The sequence below is a fragment of the Helicoverpa zea genome, chromosome 14 (assembly GCF_022581195.2).
Source record: "Helicoverpa zea isolate HzStark_Cry1AcR chromosome 14, ilHelZeax1.1, whole genome shotgun sequence".
Taxonomy (NCBI): Eukaryota; Metazoa; Arthropoda; class Insecta; order Lepidoptera; family Noctuidae; genus Helicoverpa; species Helicoverpa zea.
This window is the reverse complement of record NC_061465.1, coordinates 2,548,600-2,566,622: the sequence shown is the minus strand read 5'-3', so window position 1 is coordinate 2,566,622 and position 18,023 is coordinate 2,548,600. Positions and strand designations below refer to the sequence as shown.

General features: G+C 38.3%; 2 protein-coding genes across 2 annotated transcripts; one reads left to right on the top strand and one right to left on the bottom strand.

Annotated features, from left to right (window-relative positions):
* The first annotated feature begins 214 nt into the window (after positions 1 to 214).
* On the top strand, positions 215 to 10,360 carry LOC124636448. Its single transcript, XM_047172542.1, has 6 exons — positions 215 to 427; positions 5,232 to 5,398; positions 6,316 to 6,532; positions 6,751 to 6,878; positions 7,648 to 7,828; positions 8,816 to 10,360. Exons 1-6 carry the CDS (start codon positions 385 to 387, stop codon positions 8,872 to 8,874), a joined length of 795 nt encoding a protein of 264 aa, XP_047028498.1. The 5' UTR covers positions 215 to 384; the 3' UTR covers positions 8,875 to 10,360.
* Positions 10,361 to 12,423: 2,063 nt separating this feature from the next.
* Positions 12,424 to 15,703, bottom strand: LOC124636633 (the record flags this gene model as incomplete). The annotated part of the gene is made up of 4 exons (XM_047172797.1): positions 12,424 to 13,349; positions 14,219 to 14,283; positions 14,762 to 14,903; positions 15,566 to 15,703. Coding segments are annotated over 4 exons (432 nt in total), but the record flags the coding sequence as incomplete, so codon positions are not given.
* Between the last annotated feature and the right edge of the window lie 2,320 nt (positions 15,704 to 18,023).

The window sequence follows — 18,023 nt, the reverse complement described above, 5'->3', positions numbered from 1 at the left end:
AAAAAAAAAAAACAAATTGAGAGAGGGTCTCTCAAAAATTCAGTGCAAATGGCGACACCGACGTGTGTACTACATGTGATCTAATATATTCGTACAAAACCCTCATATAATTATGATAGAACTTCACTTAAGGTAAGTTCGTTTAATCATTAATTATTCAATCAAAAGCCGCTCCTATACTGGTCGAATCAACAATGATTCGTCACAGTCGCGCGCGCATCTTTCTCAGTACACATTAAACTATCGTGTCAGGCGCACCTATATTATGTTCCATTATGTTCTAGTGGTTTTATAACGAAAAGGTTTTAATTCTTTCTTTTTTTTTGTTGTATAGTGGTTTTAGTGAATGTTATAGTTTGAAAAGTGAACTATTGTTGAAGCAACATGGAATTTAAAACGGCTGGTGTATTGTTTTGTTTGGTTTTTGGTAAGAATAAAATATGTACTGGTATAAAGTATTAATATAATTTTAGGTATTAATTAGTTGTTTATTTAATTCTGTTTAATATAATTAATCAACTTATGTTAGGTATATATTTATTTCTAAGAAGCTAAGGTTACAACGGTCATCGGTTTCATATTTTCTTTGATTTCTAACAAAATTGAGCCCCAATTTTAATTAGGCGGGAATCACTATTTACGCTTTTCATAACATTTTCGTTTCCAAAGATCGTTTTTGTCCTTTTATCATATTATTACCTTAAAAGAAAATTTTTTAAAAATGATCTTACAAGCTTGGTTTTCAATAAATAATATTATAAGTGAGTAATAATTGTGCGAGGCTTCTTGTAAGTATATTCTAGGAAGGTGATATAAAAGGGAGCAATTTCTTTCTGAGTAATTTTCAGATACAAAGAGCGGGATTGTCAGTATATTTTTCCATGACCTCTTTCAGATTTCGGAAACCATAGTTTAGTTTCTGGACATGGGTCACAAAAACGATTGCATAGTTTTTGTGACTCATGTCCAGAAACTAAACTATTGGCAAACTATTGCATAGTTTTTGTGACTTATTTTAGAGTTCTTTCAGTATGCAAAAACTTTTGCGTTTAATTTGCAAAAGAAATTCAGCGTTCTATGCACAACAAAAAAATACCAACTTTAGTGAGCATACATCAGCCCATGTTTTGCGAATAACTTTAAAACTTGACACGTAAAGATTAAGCTTCGTGTCCTCGCCGTAAAAATGGAAAAGGGTTACCTGCAATGGTTCTCATAAATAACGGCTTACAAAACTGTCAGTGCTTACTATAAATCTTTTCTATATATTTTCCAGTTAGGACGCCATTGATCTTCGGCGAAAAGCGGTTGGGATATGTCGTTGCTTTGCTTTTCAATATTAGGTATCTGTCCTTCGGATTTTTGCGTAGCTTCTCTTACCCATGTTTAACAATTGTGTGTATTGGTTCGCTGAATTTTAATTCTTTGTCTATGTATGAAAATGTGTTAAAAACTATGAAATGTACCATGTAGAGAAGGTTTAATAGGTATTCAGATTCAGGTTTAAAAATTTTCAGAACGCTTTTGAAAATAATATTGTAAGCTATTGATATGTCATTCAATATTTCATTTTAAAACTGCATTCGTTGCAATTATTTTTTTCGCTTAAGTTGAAAAAATAATGGTTGTATCCGCAGTTTATTGTAGTTATACTCAGTTTAATGTCGCAATTAATAATTAATTAAACGCAATTAAATGTCCTTTATAGTAATTTACACACGGACACAAAATTATTGTCATATACACATCACATACTGGTTTATATGAATGACGAATTGGAAAACCGTGAGCTCATTGTACTCGAATCGGAATGTCCCAGACTGTTTAATTGATGAACGAATACAATGTATCTCCCCATTTCACGTGGTGTTTAACGCTATTTTTCCCCGAATTTATTTCGAAAAATATTTGGTTTACGTTTAAATTCTTGTAATTTTTGTAACAAAAGAGATTTTCTGGTTTTAACAGAAACCTTAATATTTAAAATATCGACTAGACCTTGTGTTTTAACTCAAATATATATAATTTAATTTAGGATGGATTAAAAAATGTGGTCCTTTCATCTGATTTTTTTTTTGTGCCAATTTTATGTAAAAGCTTTTCAGTGCTTCCCAGGTCGATAACCATAGATGATTCACTATTTAGTCTAAAAATATTATCATGTGATATAATGTCTTTTTAAAGCCATAAAAGGGTCTGCATTATTAATGGACAGTTGCACATTTTTTCCCAGTAGTAGACGTCGCACGCACATGTTTAATAAACTCCAATTAAAATCAATTATTTAATATCATACCAAGCAATAGAGGGGCATTAAGTTCTCTTTATGGCGAGCCCTAATAAATACCGATGGAAATATAAATAGAGAGTATTTAACTAAATAAGGACCAAGAAGTCTTTTTGTCAAAGCTTTTTTTTGGCGTTAAAGTCTGTCCTATTAAAAGGACAGTCCTTCGCTCATTAGAAGCTTCCTTTTTTCAAGTGACTAGTTCTTTTATTAAATTCTTGGTCCTTAGATCTTTTCCGATGTACTTTTGATGACTCTTGTCGTCATTAAAACACTTATGACCGAGACTAAAGCCGAGAGTGGAGTAAATAGAAAATGATATCATCAATTAGCAATTAGGTACTTTTTACACAATTACAAAGATTTCGTACCGTGAGAAAATACTAAAAAGATTTAAACAAGTTAAATTCGGGAATCGTTATCATATTTTTCAGCCAATATCTGTTGTTAAACCTAACTCATAATTTATTATGCAACTACCAAATAATTCATTAAGTTTTATGTAGGTAACAAAGATTATTATAAGAATATATTATTGCAATGAAGTTCACCTTCAAAAAACGGTAGGTAATTGCAAACTTAGTATCATCTTATACATGATTAAGGCCAACAAAATATGACCGAAAACGAAAATTTCTTCCCATCCGGATAATGTTCCGAGTCCCAAATATGGTACATTACGCACTAAGAGTACGCGACCGACCAATTGAGCGAATTAAGACATAAGATGCGATGTCTAAACGACTGGCTAGGTCCCTTTGTTTGAACGGCCGTTTCAATTATTATGTAGATCTTAACTATTCTGCTGCGCCCTAACTGTTTAAAATACAATAAGAAATAGCATTATGGGAGTATAATTGTTTCTGTGTAGGAACGATAGTTACGATAGTTAACGCCTTTTCTCTTAGATATCTAAGGAGCGAGTAGCCTCTTATTAGACTTAGTTACGCACACTTTTTTGCCATTTATAGGCAGTACGAAATAACCAGAAAAGAAACCTGTATTATCAATATTTTCTATAGTTGGCAACCTGAATTATCAATATTTTCTTTACATATACTAAAACCAATTTCCATCTTGTTATAACACGTGGTCATAAAAAAGTTCTGTCTGTTGTAGGTTTAAACTATCGTCTTGAACAAAGTTGAGGATGTAATAACCAATCACTCGTGACCAAAAGGCTGGCTATTACCTCGGACAAAGGATCAGCATGGCCATCCAACGAGGTAATGCTGCCAGCCTCTTGGATACGCTCCCAGTTGACAGCGATGGGGATGAATTTTTTGACGCCTTTTAGATATAGTGTATATATATATGTTTTTTTTAATTGTTTTACTAGGATAGTTTTTTTTTGTGTTGTAAATATCTATGTGTATAACTATGTAAATAAAGTTTATCACTAAAGCTGATACTTTTATGATAAGGTTGAGATTTAACCACTTCACTGTCCACGATGTAGACACAATAGTTGAACAATCAGTTTGTATCGCACATGACTCATGGGACAGACATATTCTACTCATTTCGACAACTCAACACTTCTAACAAAAGACAATCATAATCGTCCTTCACACATTCTATCCATCGCCTCTTCAGTCTTCCCCTATCTGTATTGCCATTATGATCGCCCAAGGAGCCAACAGCATCAGTTAATGAGAACTAACTCCCCTACGACTAACATAATTTGTTTAATTCAAAAATATACAAAACATAACAAGAAATCATTTGATTGACGACGTTCAGTAAAGAGGGTGGTAAATTGTCCTTTTTGTAGTACAATAAGAACATGCTTGTTATACGGGCTTGATCGATTATGTTCATAGTTGTATTTGACAGTGTGTTAATACTTAGTTAATAGTGCATTCCATGGTTTCACTTGCAACCTGAGCGATGAATTGAGAACCTCCTAATTTTTGGGAAGGCGGTTAAAAAGTAGATGTAGAATATGCCATTTTTTATGTCTCATACCTATTTTATGAGATAGGTACTTAAGGCACCAATTAAAACAAAATTAATGATGTTTTTATCCACGCGGACTCACTATTATGTATCACTGTATTGTGTTTGGGCTATTTACTCAAAATATGTAATTCAACATGTATGGATCATATATTTTTAAAGCTATACACAAACTCATAGTTACTATGTAGGTATGTTTCAAAAGCATCAAAATTGCGCGATAAAAATGTAATACCGACATTTTACAAGAGCCATCGACTAGGCGTCGGATTCCATGATATCACTTTATATCAGTATCACCAACGAATTTCAAAGTAACATGCAATATTAAAATGGGCCCTTTTCAAATGAAACTCTCGTGGAATTTTTAACAAAGTAAAATATTTATGTATGTGGTTTTCAACTGAATTTAGTCACAGTACCTAACGTTATTATCATGTGTTTGATCGTGCATTTAAATGGCTACCCTGCGTGACTCTACACTTTAAAATGCTGGGCCATGCATTCAACTGATTAATTGTTTAATTTGCTCGTGAATATTAAATTATTTACTATTTTACAGCCTAATACAAAAGGTTGTAAAAGGTTAACGGTTTTCATACGAAATACTCCACGTTCGAAAAGTTCGATTTTCAATTTTCTAGTTGTTTTTTTTTTGGGATTGCCATATTTTTACGAGCAGTTAGGCAAAACAAAAAAGTGTTTTGTTAGTTTCATAATTCAAAACTCTTTCATAAAAATTCTGGATTTTTTTAAGAACATGATATTCTTGTTCACAGAATTTTTAATACCTGATTTTTGAACCGATTTTGAAAATTCATTCATTTTATTTGATTCGTTGTTGAGAGTTTCATAGTCTATCTTTTAAACGGTTACCTACAGAAAATAGTTCCCATGCGTGGCTTGTACAACCACGGCTATCAACTAGTTTTCTATAACCCCAGCAAAGATTTTATCTATTTACTTTGTCTTCTTGTTTTTCCAGTGGCAGTTCGGGTATCAAGTTCTGGTCTAGAGGTGAATTTAACAAGAACATGGAAGCAAGACATAGGTTGGGAGATCAACTGCACCTGGGAGTTACCACCTCGCGACTACTTGCAGTCAGTACGACTGTACCTCAATAGACAGCAATTCATGATTTTTAGGCCTGAGGTAAGTTTACATCAATTAGTGAAAATTGTTACTAAACTTATACGCGGTGAGTAGGGCCATAGGAATGGACCAAGAGAAAGTCAAGAGTTTAGCACTTACGATCATGTTGGCTCCGAATCACCCCTCCAGTTACCCAGTAATAGTGTAATTTATAGCACCTACCTAGTATCCAAACTACACGTATTGCCGATGTCATATAGGTAAAGGCTGGTAATACTGGTATTCAACATCATTTATCCTGTAGGTACCTATACCAGTTTAGTCGACCAAATTAGGGTTCATATACCAAACAAATTCTTCGCTATAAAGTATAGCGTAAAAAGTACGTAGGATAATTCAACGTAATTGCTTCTGAGTAGATATACAGGTAGCATATTCGTATTATCTCATCCTTCCGGCCCTAAACGGATCAAAATGATTAAATTTTTGCTTACAAAAGGTCAGCCACCAAACATCCTGTTACTGAGTGCTCTAAATTTGACAGTCCTTGCCTTTGTTGGATGTTTTTCAATTACGGAGGATTAAAATGTTTTGTGGTATTCGTGGATAATCTTCGTAAGTAGAAAGTAGTAGCAGATAGGTACCTATTTATTATTTTGTAGACCAAAATAAAGTATTGGATTAATAAAAGTACCCACTTATATCTTGTTAGTAAATCATAGCGACATTGTGAACATCCCTTTGTAATTTACTGCGTAACAGAATGTACTTGCACAAAAAAAAAGGTTTATTTATTTAAACTTTGTGCTACATGAAACCTTTCCCTACCCACAAAGTTTGTTTAATCATCAATACCCCTATAGATATTTTTCCGGCAACATTGAAAACATTTTTTTCTTCAACAAAAACGCTGCTCAAAATATTTACCATAACCACTATCTTAACCAGCAACATCTAAATGGCTTCTTCTTACACAGATAGATGGCCTTGAGCGCAGTCTCATGATAAGACGCCTAGAAGACGGAGTGGTGACCAACTGCGGGATATCATCCGTGGACAGACGAAGGGGATCGTGTGTGATCACCAGCGAACTGTATCAACCTCAGAACAACAGCTTTACTTTGCAGTGTGAAGTGTCAGGAGAAAGACCTACCTTTATAATGGAGAAGAAGACCATTGTGGTTGATAATTTTGGTAAATATGAACGATGTTTTTTTGATAGGGACTGTTTTCTTTCTTTGTGTTGTATGGACCATGACCTTAATAAGGCATAGTGGTACCTGTGATCAGCTGAGCTTTCGTATCGCGGGAGAAATCCTAATGCAAAAGATAAGTTGTCATTTGTTTTCAAAACCAAGACAATTATAAGAAATATATTCATACAATAATCAGTATTTCAATTTTGATTACAGTACCACCTTCAGACGCTGTGTTGACAAGGGTACGATCATTGAATGATGTCTCAGACCGGGTGACGCTAAACTGCAGCGCCAGTGGCATACCTAGTCCGAACCTCACATGGACTATCGGTTCACAGAAGGTATGTAAACAGATTGATTTATCCTGCCTTTTAGATACCAGAGAATCCTTATTTTACTATTTACCCAATAATTTGGGACCCCTGCCCATAGCCAACACTGTGAAAATATCATCTTCATGAACCATTTTCACGGTGTGGACAAACCATAACATTAATCTAGGAAGGTTCTTAGCTATAAATACAAAGCAGTATAAAGCTAAAGGATTTGTTTGCTTTAACACGCCAATCTTGAGAGCTACCTACTGGGGCCCGATTCTCCTAAGTTAATACCTAATGTCAAAATCGAATCGCAATATGATCGCAATAGCAGTTTTAACCATATCGGGCATTCTGCTACTAATAAAAGACCAATCGTATTCGATTGACATTTGATTGGTGTCCGATTGGTCTGCTATTTTGGTGATTTTGGTATATACGGTAGTTTGCTGTACAATCATTTTGCTATCGTAAATCATTTGTAGACAAAATGATTCATTATTGAATGACAAAAAAGGATAAAAACGTTTATTTCAAAGAAAAAATAGCGGAATGCCACATACGCTTCAATCGTAATCGAGCCGGGATTGGATCTCAGTCGAATCGAGTCGAACGTGAATCGTATGTCGCTTAAGTAAAATTAGGAGAATCGGGCCCCTGGTCGATGGATTGATTCGATTGACTCGATTCGGATGTTTTATCTCGATTAGCGAAGTAGTTCTCACGAGACATGGGTAGAACCGCGAGGCACACCTAGTTTTTCTTATTTCATTAATTTAATGTTATTTTACAGATGCCCCACGAATTCAAAGGCACAGCATGGAACGTAACGTCAAAGCTATGGGACGTCTGGTCGATCGTCTCCTACACGCCTCGGTCAGACCTCACAGCTGTTTGCACGCCAGAAGCCACTTATAAAGGCGAGCCAGTCAACGGACATTCTGCTCAATATAACTCCGCTGCAATTGAAAAAGGTATAATATTCTTCTCTTTTTAAATTACATATTTTAATTACAACGTGTGGAGACCAATTTAAAAAATTAAATTTAGCAAAAATACTAGAACACGGATGAGAAGTAGGAAATACCTACTTAGACGAGATGTATCATAACCGTCGCACGAGCGCCATTTATCTCTCCAGGCTAAAGTCCATCTCAATTGAAAAGTACTGTTCTTCGCCGTATAGTCACTCTCACTCAATAGCGGTTCGCAACTAAAATCAGAGCACAGGTATTAGTCCCCAGGCCGGCGAACAATTTTTTTTTGATACATTTACATTTAAGACTTTGTGAGTGATTTCCTTACGATGAGTCCGACAAACTTTTCGAATGCGCAAATTTTGGTGCCGCTGCGTTTTTTAATGCTTGACTCCTGAAATTGTCGATATGACGTCACTATGGCTCTTCGTACATACACGTTTCATCTATTGACCACCATTCTCTAGTTGACTTTATTAAACGAATCTCAAAAGATGAAACGTGTATGTACGAAGAGCCATAGTGACGTCATATCGACAATTCCAGGAGTCAAGCATTAAAAAACGCAGCGGCACCAAAATTTGCGCATTCGAAAAGTTTGTCGGACTCATCGTAAGGAAGGCACTCACAAAGTCTTAAATGTATATGTATCAAAAAAAAATTTGTTCGCCGGCCTGGGGACTATATGCACTGTGCATGTGACGCCACAAAAATGGTTTCCGCGCAGAAACTCTCTCTATGGGGCTTATTACACTTGACTGAATTTAGTCGTCTAAATGATTCAGTCACTAAATTCAGACAAATAATATAATCTCATTTAGGAAGGTAGGTTTCATTAAATCATTTAGAAACTTAATTAGACGACTGAATCTGACTGAGACTGAATCAGTCCCGTGTAATAAGCCCTTTAGTTCCGAACTGCCATTAAGTTTGGTACGACCTTATGGGGCTATTACAACAGTTAACATTTTAATGGTTTTTCAGGAGCCCTAACAAGCATCATCACGGTATTGGCAGTGCTATATCTGTGTCGACTGAGGTGATCAAGTCTAAAGACAGGGGCGAATACTTAAATAAAACCAAATAGTGATTTGTTCAATTTTATTTCGGCTGAATATCGTTGTGAACGATTGATTATATTTTCGAAGCTGTTTTTATAATACGTTGGTTTACGCAAAAGTCATATTTTTTCGAAAATGAGTTGTTTGATACTTGTCTTATATTCTACTATTTTTGTGGTTAAGCCTTTCCAGAGAAGCGGTCTTAATAACTTCCGTTGAATAAACAGTTATTTTCTTTCGTACAATATTTTTCAAATGGCTGTATGTAAAGACTACTTTTGTTTGTGTTTACGCAAGAAACCAACATATTACAACTGCAGCTTTTTACAATTATATTTGGCTCTTTTTTGAGATTTTTATTTGTTTTACATTTTATAATGTAGGTTACCATTTATATTATTTTTCTATTATAATAATTGAAATTCATAGTATAATATAATGCACTTAAAAACCTACTTATTAAATGAGAGGAAGACCTTTGCCATTTACATTATTATATTTTAATATGACAAAGAAAAACAATGGTAAAAGTCCCCCGCAATGAATGTGCATTTCAAAATATTTTTATTAATAAAATTCGTGACTATACAATTGTAAATAAATTTTGGACGTAACGTTTTTAAATAGAAGGTAATTTTAAGAAAATAATCAAGCACCTCACAGGTACTGGAAGAATACATAAAATGTAAAAAAATATAGTGACTAGGTCAAAGGCATGAACTTGCTTGCAAAAAAAACTGCACCGCTTTTAAATTTGAATGTCGATAAATAAAATTCATATCATAGGACGCGTAAAATATTGTGTTGACAATTTTGCAAGCAAGTGGAAATACTGAAAATATATTTTAAGCGAAGATTCGACTTAGGAACATAAGTATAGTTGAGACGTTTTTGAAAGTTGGTGGAGTGTCATGCATGGTACAGATTTTAAGTGTTGTATCTTATACTTATTTTTAAGTAATGTGAAAAAGCCAGTTGTTACCCGCCCACCTATTATTATAATGTTTTTAGAATATTTTGAATTCTTAACATTCCTTTCACTATATAGGTTCTAGAATTGGTAAGTTGACAACACTATATAATCAATATCGATATTTTTACATATTTTGAAACCTGAGGTTTTTATAGATTTACAGCAACAATAACGTGTGACAAGTAAAATTGATATCGAGCTTACTCATAATGTAACTCATTTGACATTAGAAAAAATATTGTCTCTAGGTGTCAACATTCCAATTGGGTTTTTTAGTTAGGCTAAAACTTGCTGCATGGTATTTCAAACCAAAGATTTAAATGGATAAAATGTGTATCAATTGTATACGCTTAATATCAACAACTTTAACTAAACTTTTTACCTAATACATGCAGCAAGAGTTATTTTTGGGCTTGATATTATATTTGACGTTACAAATTCATGGGCCAACATTTTGTTCTTACAGTTGCGGAAATAAATACGAATTTTTGAAAAGTTTTCTACATTATTATACCTGTTATCGGTGTCCTACGAAGATATTGTCTTTTCAGCAGAGGTAGCATTTTTGGCAATGTGCAAGTTTTCTACAATATTAAGTAGTTTATTTAAATTTCTTATAGGTTGTCGATCAACAACTTGAGTTTTCACCGAATGACGAATTAATACGACAAATGGAATTATGAATGACTGAATAATCACGACCATATGTCCTAACAATGATAATTATCACAGTGCCTTCATACTTGGCCGTAGAAAGTTCACCATAGTCAAATAAACTTTTTTAAATACAAATGAATGATTTTAAAGCATTTTAATGTGGATGATAGAATATTTAAGCCTAGTTGTATTTGACAGTTCATGTGGCCCACTCAGAAAGTATGTTTTCAGATATACGCCGGTTTGGCAGACACGGTGTCTTCCGTAGCGTCCAACGTATTAACGGGAAAAATAATTACACATTAAAAAAAATACATCTAAATTGCTGAATCTAAAATTGACAATTTTAGATCTTTAAAGGGTTTTGCGTTCCTTTGGGATTCGTTTTCATTTTGACTATAGTGAATTTTCCAGACCATACCAACGCATTGGTGTCTGTCAGTCGCCCCGCCTAGCGAGGGAATACAATAGTACCTACCTACGTACGAAGTTACAATGGAGGCCAAGATAAGACACTACATACACATTTACTTTTAATTAAGTATTATTATTTGCTCAAATGATATGCGCAGAACGCTGTTTCGGTTTTTATAGTGCACAATGTAATAATTTCCATTAAAAAAGCAAGTTTGACTTTTTGAAATCAACTATTTTAGATATTTTTAGGATTTAAGAACACATATTATTTTAGGCCAACCAATATTGCAACAATTGAGCCTACAAAAACTTTCCGATTGATGAATATTTAAACATATTTATTACACTGTGCACTACATTAAAACCGATCTTGTACATTTAATTTTGGAATGTCCAAATCAGTTCAACAAGGTAAGGTTACTTACACAAATATACAGAATATACATAGAGACAGATAAATTAAAAACAACAAATTATCCTACATTAAATGCATCGTAAATCTGGCACACAATACAATATTAAATGCAAATTGAACTCTTAAGTTTAACATTGTAATCATAAATATAATTAAACTACTCTCACTTGGCCTGGAATGTTTTGTGCGGAAAGTCGAAATTTTATTACCGATCATTCATTTATTGAATTACCTACACTCTAAAATTTCCCATATAGTATATCGATTTATCGACTCGATTTACATTATAACGAAAATAACTTTTAGGGAAAAAACAGGTTCAAATAAGGGTCGTCAAAAATTTAACCATGTCAATAAAAGAAGGTTCCTACTAAGAAGAATACAAAATCCAATAATAATTCCCACTTTTTCTGACCGGTAATAATAATAATTATTTTTTTCATCGATATCGATAAATACATTGACGTAAAAGTCGTAACTAGCACATTTCAACACATCTATGAGTGATATTGACTAGAAGATACTTAACATCTAAGAATTTATTATTTGGCTAATTATAAGATTAATTCATTAAGTAACACTACTACTCAGATCACACACAACTTTCATTTGATAGAACATCTTTTTTTATTCGAGAGAATTTATTTTTATTTTATTATTGTATACCTTTTTTATGGCCGAATGTGTATTCATTCGTGTTACTAAAAGCTATAAAGTTTTAGAAATATTATTTTTCTTTTAATTGTTTATACAACAATTTGATGTTTATTGTTTTGGATTTTTATTCAGGAACGGAACCGAATTGTCGAAACGTTTTTTAACACTGGTGACGACTATAGTTCGGCCATTCAGAGAATGCGTTCCTGACACGTCGCGATTGAACTGACGACGTAACTACATTCATTGATTATTGATATAATAATGTTGTTTTAATGCTCCTCAATTGTTAAAACGGTAAACAACCAGCAAAAATATTTTTATCGTAACTGCAACGCCATTGCAAAGTTACGTCGTCAGTTCAATCGCGACGTGTCAGGAACGCATTCTCTGAATGGCCGAACTATAAAATGTCACGTTTTTTCCAAAATTCGAAAATGTTTAGGAATGTTGTAGAAAAACAATTTTATTTAAGTAATCATGGATCCAGAATCTGTCATTAATTGTATCGTTCGTTATACGGTTCGTCAGGTCAGTCCCACCCCTATCTATATTTATAGTATTTTACTTCAACCACACATTACTAAATATTTCACACATCTACTTCAATTACTGGATGGAAAACTAATAAACGAATAGAAATGCTGATATTTAAATGCAAATTTGTGCGAACACTTGGGGTTTAGGTGATATTCCCGCAATAACAACAATATTTATGGACCTTTTTAAACGAATTCCCAAGAAGGAGGATTTAATTTCGTCTGTATGTTTTGGTATAGTCATCTTTATCAATCTTGTTCCGTCCTAATACTTCGATACGGCTATCAGATTATCCAGATGCAATTGTGTTTTATAAGGAGTGTACTTCTGACTTCATCTTGACTACTTCAAGATCCACAATTAGGTTATAAGTAATTCAATACATTATCTTCATACCTGATGTTTCTCATATTGTCCACAATTGACCACATGATGATAGAACAATTATTTTACATACATTCAATACATCAATAGTGACGCTTACTTACACCCTTTTGACTTTTTAAGAACATTATAAGCGCTGTCAACACGGCTCTAGTTAAACTGGTGTATATACCATTGTGTTAGAAATACAGAACCCAGCAGATCAACCTACCCGAATCTGTCAAATACCAATCAAACATCAACCTTCCACTATTGTTATTAAGTTGAAAATCTATTGAAAAAAATTGACAGATTGAGATAGGTAGATGTGCTGTCGTTTGTACCTATTTAAGGTGCAGTTTGAAGCCACGCTCTGAGTCCCCTGGCTCGTTCGGCGACACCGCCGTCTGAGTTGTCTTGTATTACTGGTTCCGGCTAGAAGAAATAATTTCGATCATTAGGACTATTAACGCTGTGGTGGCCTAGTGGGTAAAGGACCAAGCTCACAAGTATGAGGGCGCGGGTTCGATCCCAGGTCAGGCAAATACCAATGCAACTTTTCTAAGTTTATACAAGGTGTTGATTTGCATTTGTGCCATACTTCAGGAGGAGGACATAAAATACGTAAATAATCGATTGGAATTACAGTAGACGGGCAATAGCTAATATGCACTGCTTTTTTTGTCATTGTAATGTCGTAGTATTTCAGAAGTAATCCAATTTTATGAATGTAATTTATGAATTATCGTTGCGTATGCTTTGTGTTTGCGTTTGAGTGATGGCGCAGTACGGTTTTAAGGCCAGTAACACACGCGCCAAGTTTAAATACGGCTAGATGACATTGACGGAATTCCGTACCAAAAAAATTACGTACCAATTTTTTTGTTGATTTGGGTCGAGAATCAGTAGCATAATTACGTCCTTGAATATGTTGTCCGGATGCAAATCAATAGCTTGTATATACTTTCTAAGTATATCTTAGACATCATTGACTGTGTTTCGGATGGCACGTTAAACAAACTGTAGGTCCCGGCTGTCATTGAACATCCTTGGCAGTCGTTACGGGTAGTCAGAAGCCATTAAGTCTAACACCAGTCTAACCAAGGGGTATTGGGTTACCCGGGTAACTGGGTTGAGGGGGTCAGATAGGCAGTCGCTCCTTGTAAAGCACTGGTACTCAGCTACATCCGGTTAGACTGGAAGCCGACCCCAACATGGTTGTGAAAAAGGCTCGGAGGAGGAGGACTAATAACAGTAACGATTCAGTTCTGGTGAAGTTAAATTTTATATCTCTATATACTCACAGCTGATAACGTCATGCGCGTTTGTGATGTAGTGGCAGCGTTGCAAGAACTGGTTTCTGGTGACGCTGTAAGTAAAGAAAGAAAAATATATATTTAGTATCACTGGCAATGATTGTTCTAGTTAGTATATTTGATCGAAAGCGGGGAACGAAAGCACCAAAGTTTTATGAGTAGGGAGTAATGAGTACTAGGCTGGCATAAGCTAGAGGACACGAACCCAGAATTGCTCTCTTCTTACCAGTGTGAGTCTCTCTCTGTCTCTGACGTCAGCGTGTGAGGCTAGGTGAAAGTATTAGGTTGTCATACACTAAAGGGTACAAACCCAATACTGATCTAATCTTACTAGTATGAGGTCGTCTAGCATCCAATAGAATAGAATATAATCTTTATTTGCAGGGACACGGTATTAGGTACAGGCCAATACAATGCTCGCCATATATCTCTTACGTCGACATATAACGACAGTTCTACTAGAAAAGGGAGATACGAGTACTAGGCTGGCATAAGCCAGAGGACACAAACCCAGCACTTCTCTCTTCTTACCAGTGTGAGGTCGTCTAGCGTCCAATGCCCGCCATATATCTCTGACGTCGGCGTGTAGAGCTCTGAGAGAGCGCAGTACGGCGCCGCCGGCCTCGGTGGGAGCTGCCTCGCTGCCTGATGATGCCTCGCTGGTTGTGGCCTCCTGGTATTTAAAGTTATTTTAATGTAGAAAATTGGTGGCTTGATAAATAAATAATAAATTTATCTATGAAAGAACATCCAATACACATGCTTTTGCTTGCAAGCAGTAAAGATACATATGCCATACGAAAGACAGCAAATGAATATTTTTAAAAATAAAACGACGAGAAACGTACGAACAGAAATAGTCCTAACGTGATGACGAAATAAAGCTCAAAAATGATGAAGCAGTCAGGCAAACGATATTTGAAAAATGAATGATGTTGTAGAACGAAAAATATGATGTTGAAGTAAATAAAGCTGAAAACGATAAAAAACGCCTATCAACAAAACAAGATATCAGCGAAATAAAAACTGCGCATAAATTGGACGAAACCAAACCAATAATAAGTCAAATATTGCAAGCAACGTTTCTCGTTGCGAACGAATATGCATGATAAATCCGAAGAAACCAAAATTCGAAAACGGAAGGATTCAGTACATATTTGAAAAGGGAACACGCATATTCAAACAAAAATGAACGCTACGACAAAGGTCCTATGCAAAAAAAAAATAAGATTCGAATACAAATTCAAATCAAATTCGAAAAAAGAACAAGGACTGGCAACCAAAAATGAACGGCATTCCAAAGCAAAGAAGGTCGAGTTTAGTTGTAATATCGACCTGTAAAGGAGGCGGCGCGGCCGGCAGTCGGCGCAGCGCCCGTTCGATGTGTCGCAGTCGGATCTCTTTCTCGCCCAAGAGTGCACGTGCCCGGTGGAGTGCTACTTCTAGCTCTGTTACTTCGCGTTCCTCCTGTATTTAGAGGTATTGGCAATCGACTTCACTATGATTTTACGCATTTACAGATACAAATAGTTCAATCATTTTATGAGTTGGGTTTTTTGAATTCGGTACAGATTTTATCATCAACTAGACTACAACATGCTAAAGTCTAATCTTTGATTTAATCAATACACAAAGTTATTATAGTTCGGCCATTCAGAGAATGCGTTCCTGACACGTCGCGATTGAACTGACGACGTAACTACATTCATTGATTATTGATATAATAATGTTGTTTTAATGCTCCTCAATTGTTAAAACGGTAAACAACCAGCAAAAATATTTTTATCGTAACTGCAACGCCATTGCAAAGTTACGTCGTCAGTTCAATCGCGACGTGTCAGGAACGCATTCTCTGAATGGCCGAACTATAATAAATAACATTTTTCGAAAATTTCACAATGTTTATTCTCAGACTTTGTAGTTCTCTTAACGAAATATACATTGAAAACAGAAAATAATTAAATTTACTTAATTTATTTTATTTATTTAGTTAACATATTTTTTGCCCATCTGGTAGTCAGTCAGTTGCTCTTTATCCACCACCCGGTAAGACTAGAAGCCGACCCCAACATAGTTGAGAAAAAGATACGCAGAAAATGTTACAACCACCACATTTACGAGAAAGGGATAAATAAAAAATAATGAACATAACTCCTGCGCTTGAGCGCGGCCCGCGCGCGCCGCATGCCCTCGCGCTCCACCAGCGCGCGGTGCCGCACGAACTTACCGAAGGAGCCCTATGCGGCGACAGCGAAGCCCTGGTCTCCCTGAGAGCAGCCCTCCTGCGCTTGAGCGCGGCCCGCGCGCGCCGCATGCCCTCGCGCTCCACCAGCGCGCGGTGCCGCACGAACTTACCGAAGGAGCCCTATGCGGCGACAGCGAAGCCCTGGTCTCCCTGAGAGCAGCCCTCCTGCGCTTGAGCGCGGCCCGCGCGCGCCGCATGCCCTCGCGCTCCACCAGCGCGCGGTGCCGCACGAACTTACCGAAGGAGCCCTATGCGGCGACAGCGAAGCCCTGGTCTCCCTGAGAGCAGCCCTCCTGCGCTTGAGCGCGGCCCGCGCGCGCCGCATGCCCTCGCGCTCCACCAGCGCGCGGTGCCGCACGAACTTACCGAAGGAGCCCTATGCGGCGACAGCGAAGCCCTGGTCTCCCTGAGAGCAGCCCTCCTGCGCTTGAGCGCGGCCCGCGCGCGCCGCATGCCCTCGCGCTCCACCAGCGCGCGGTGCCGCACGAACTTACCGAAGGAGCCCTATGCGGCGACAGCGAAGCCCTGGTCTCCCTGAGAGCAGCCCTCCTGCGCTTGAGCGCGGCCCGCGCGCGCCGCATGCCCTCGCGCTCCACCAGCGCGCGGTGCCGCACGAACTTACCGAAGGAGCCCTATGCGGCGACAGCGAAGCCCTGGTCTCCCTGAGAGCAGCCCTCCTGCGCTTGAGCGCGGCCCGCGCGCGCCGCATGCCCTCGCGCTCCACCAGCGCGCGGTGCCGCACGAACTTACCGAAGGAGCCCTATGCGGCGACAGCGAAGCCCTGGTCTCCCTGAGAGCAGCCCTCCTGCGCTTGAGCGCGGCCCGCGCGCGCCGCATGCCCTCGCGCTCCACCAGCGCGCGGTGCCGCACGAACTTACCGAAGGAGCCCTATGCGGCGACAGCGAAGCCCTGGTCTCCCTGAGAGCAGCCCTCCTGCGCTTGAGCGCGGCCCGCGCGCGCCGCATGCCCTCGCGCTCCACCAGCGCGCGGTGCCGCACGAACTTACCGAAGGAGCCCTATGCGGCGACAGCGAAGCCCTGGTCTCCCTGAGAGCAGCCCTCCTGCGCTTGAGCGCGGCCCGCGCGCGCCGCATGCCCTCGCGCTCCACCAGCGCGCGGTGCCGCACGAACTTACCGAAGGAGCCCTATGCGGCGACAGCGAAGCCCTGGTCTCCCTGAGAGCAGCCCTCCTGCGCTTGAGCGCGGCCCGCGCGCGCCGCATGCCCTCGCGCTCCACCAGCGCGCGGTGCCGCACGAACTTACCGAAGGAGCCCTATGCGGCGACAGCGAAGCCCTGGTCTCCCTGAGAGCAGCCCTCCTGCGCTTGAGCGCGGCCCGCGCGCGCCGCATGCCCTCGCGCTCCACCAGCGCGCGGTGCCGCACGAACTTACCGAAGGAGCCCTATGCGGCGACAGCGAAGCCCTGGTCTCCCTGAGAGCAGCCCTCCTGCGCTTGAGCGCGGCCCGCGCGCGCCGCATGCCCTCGCGCTCCACCAGCGCGCGGTGCCGCACGAACTTACCGAAGGAGCCCTATGCGGCGACAGCGAAGC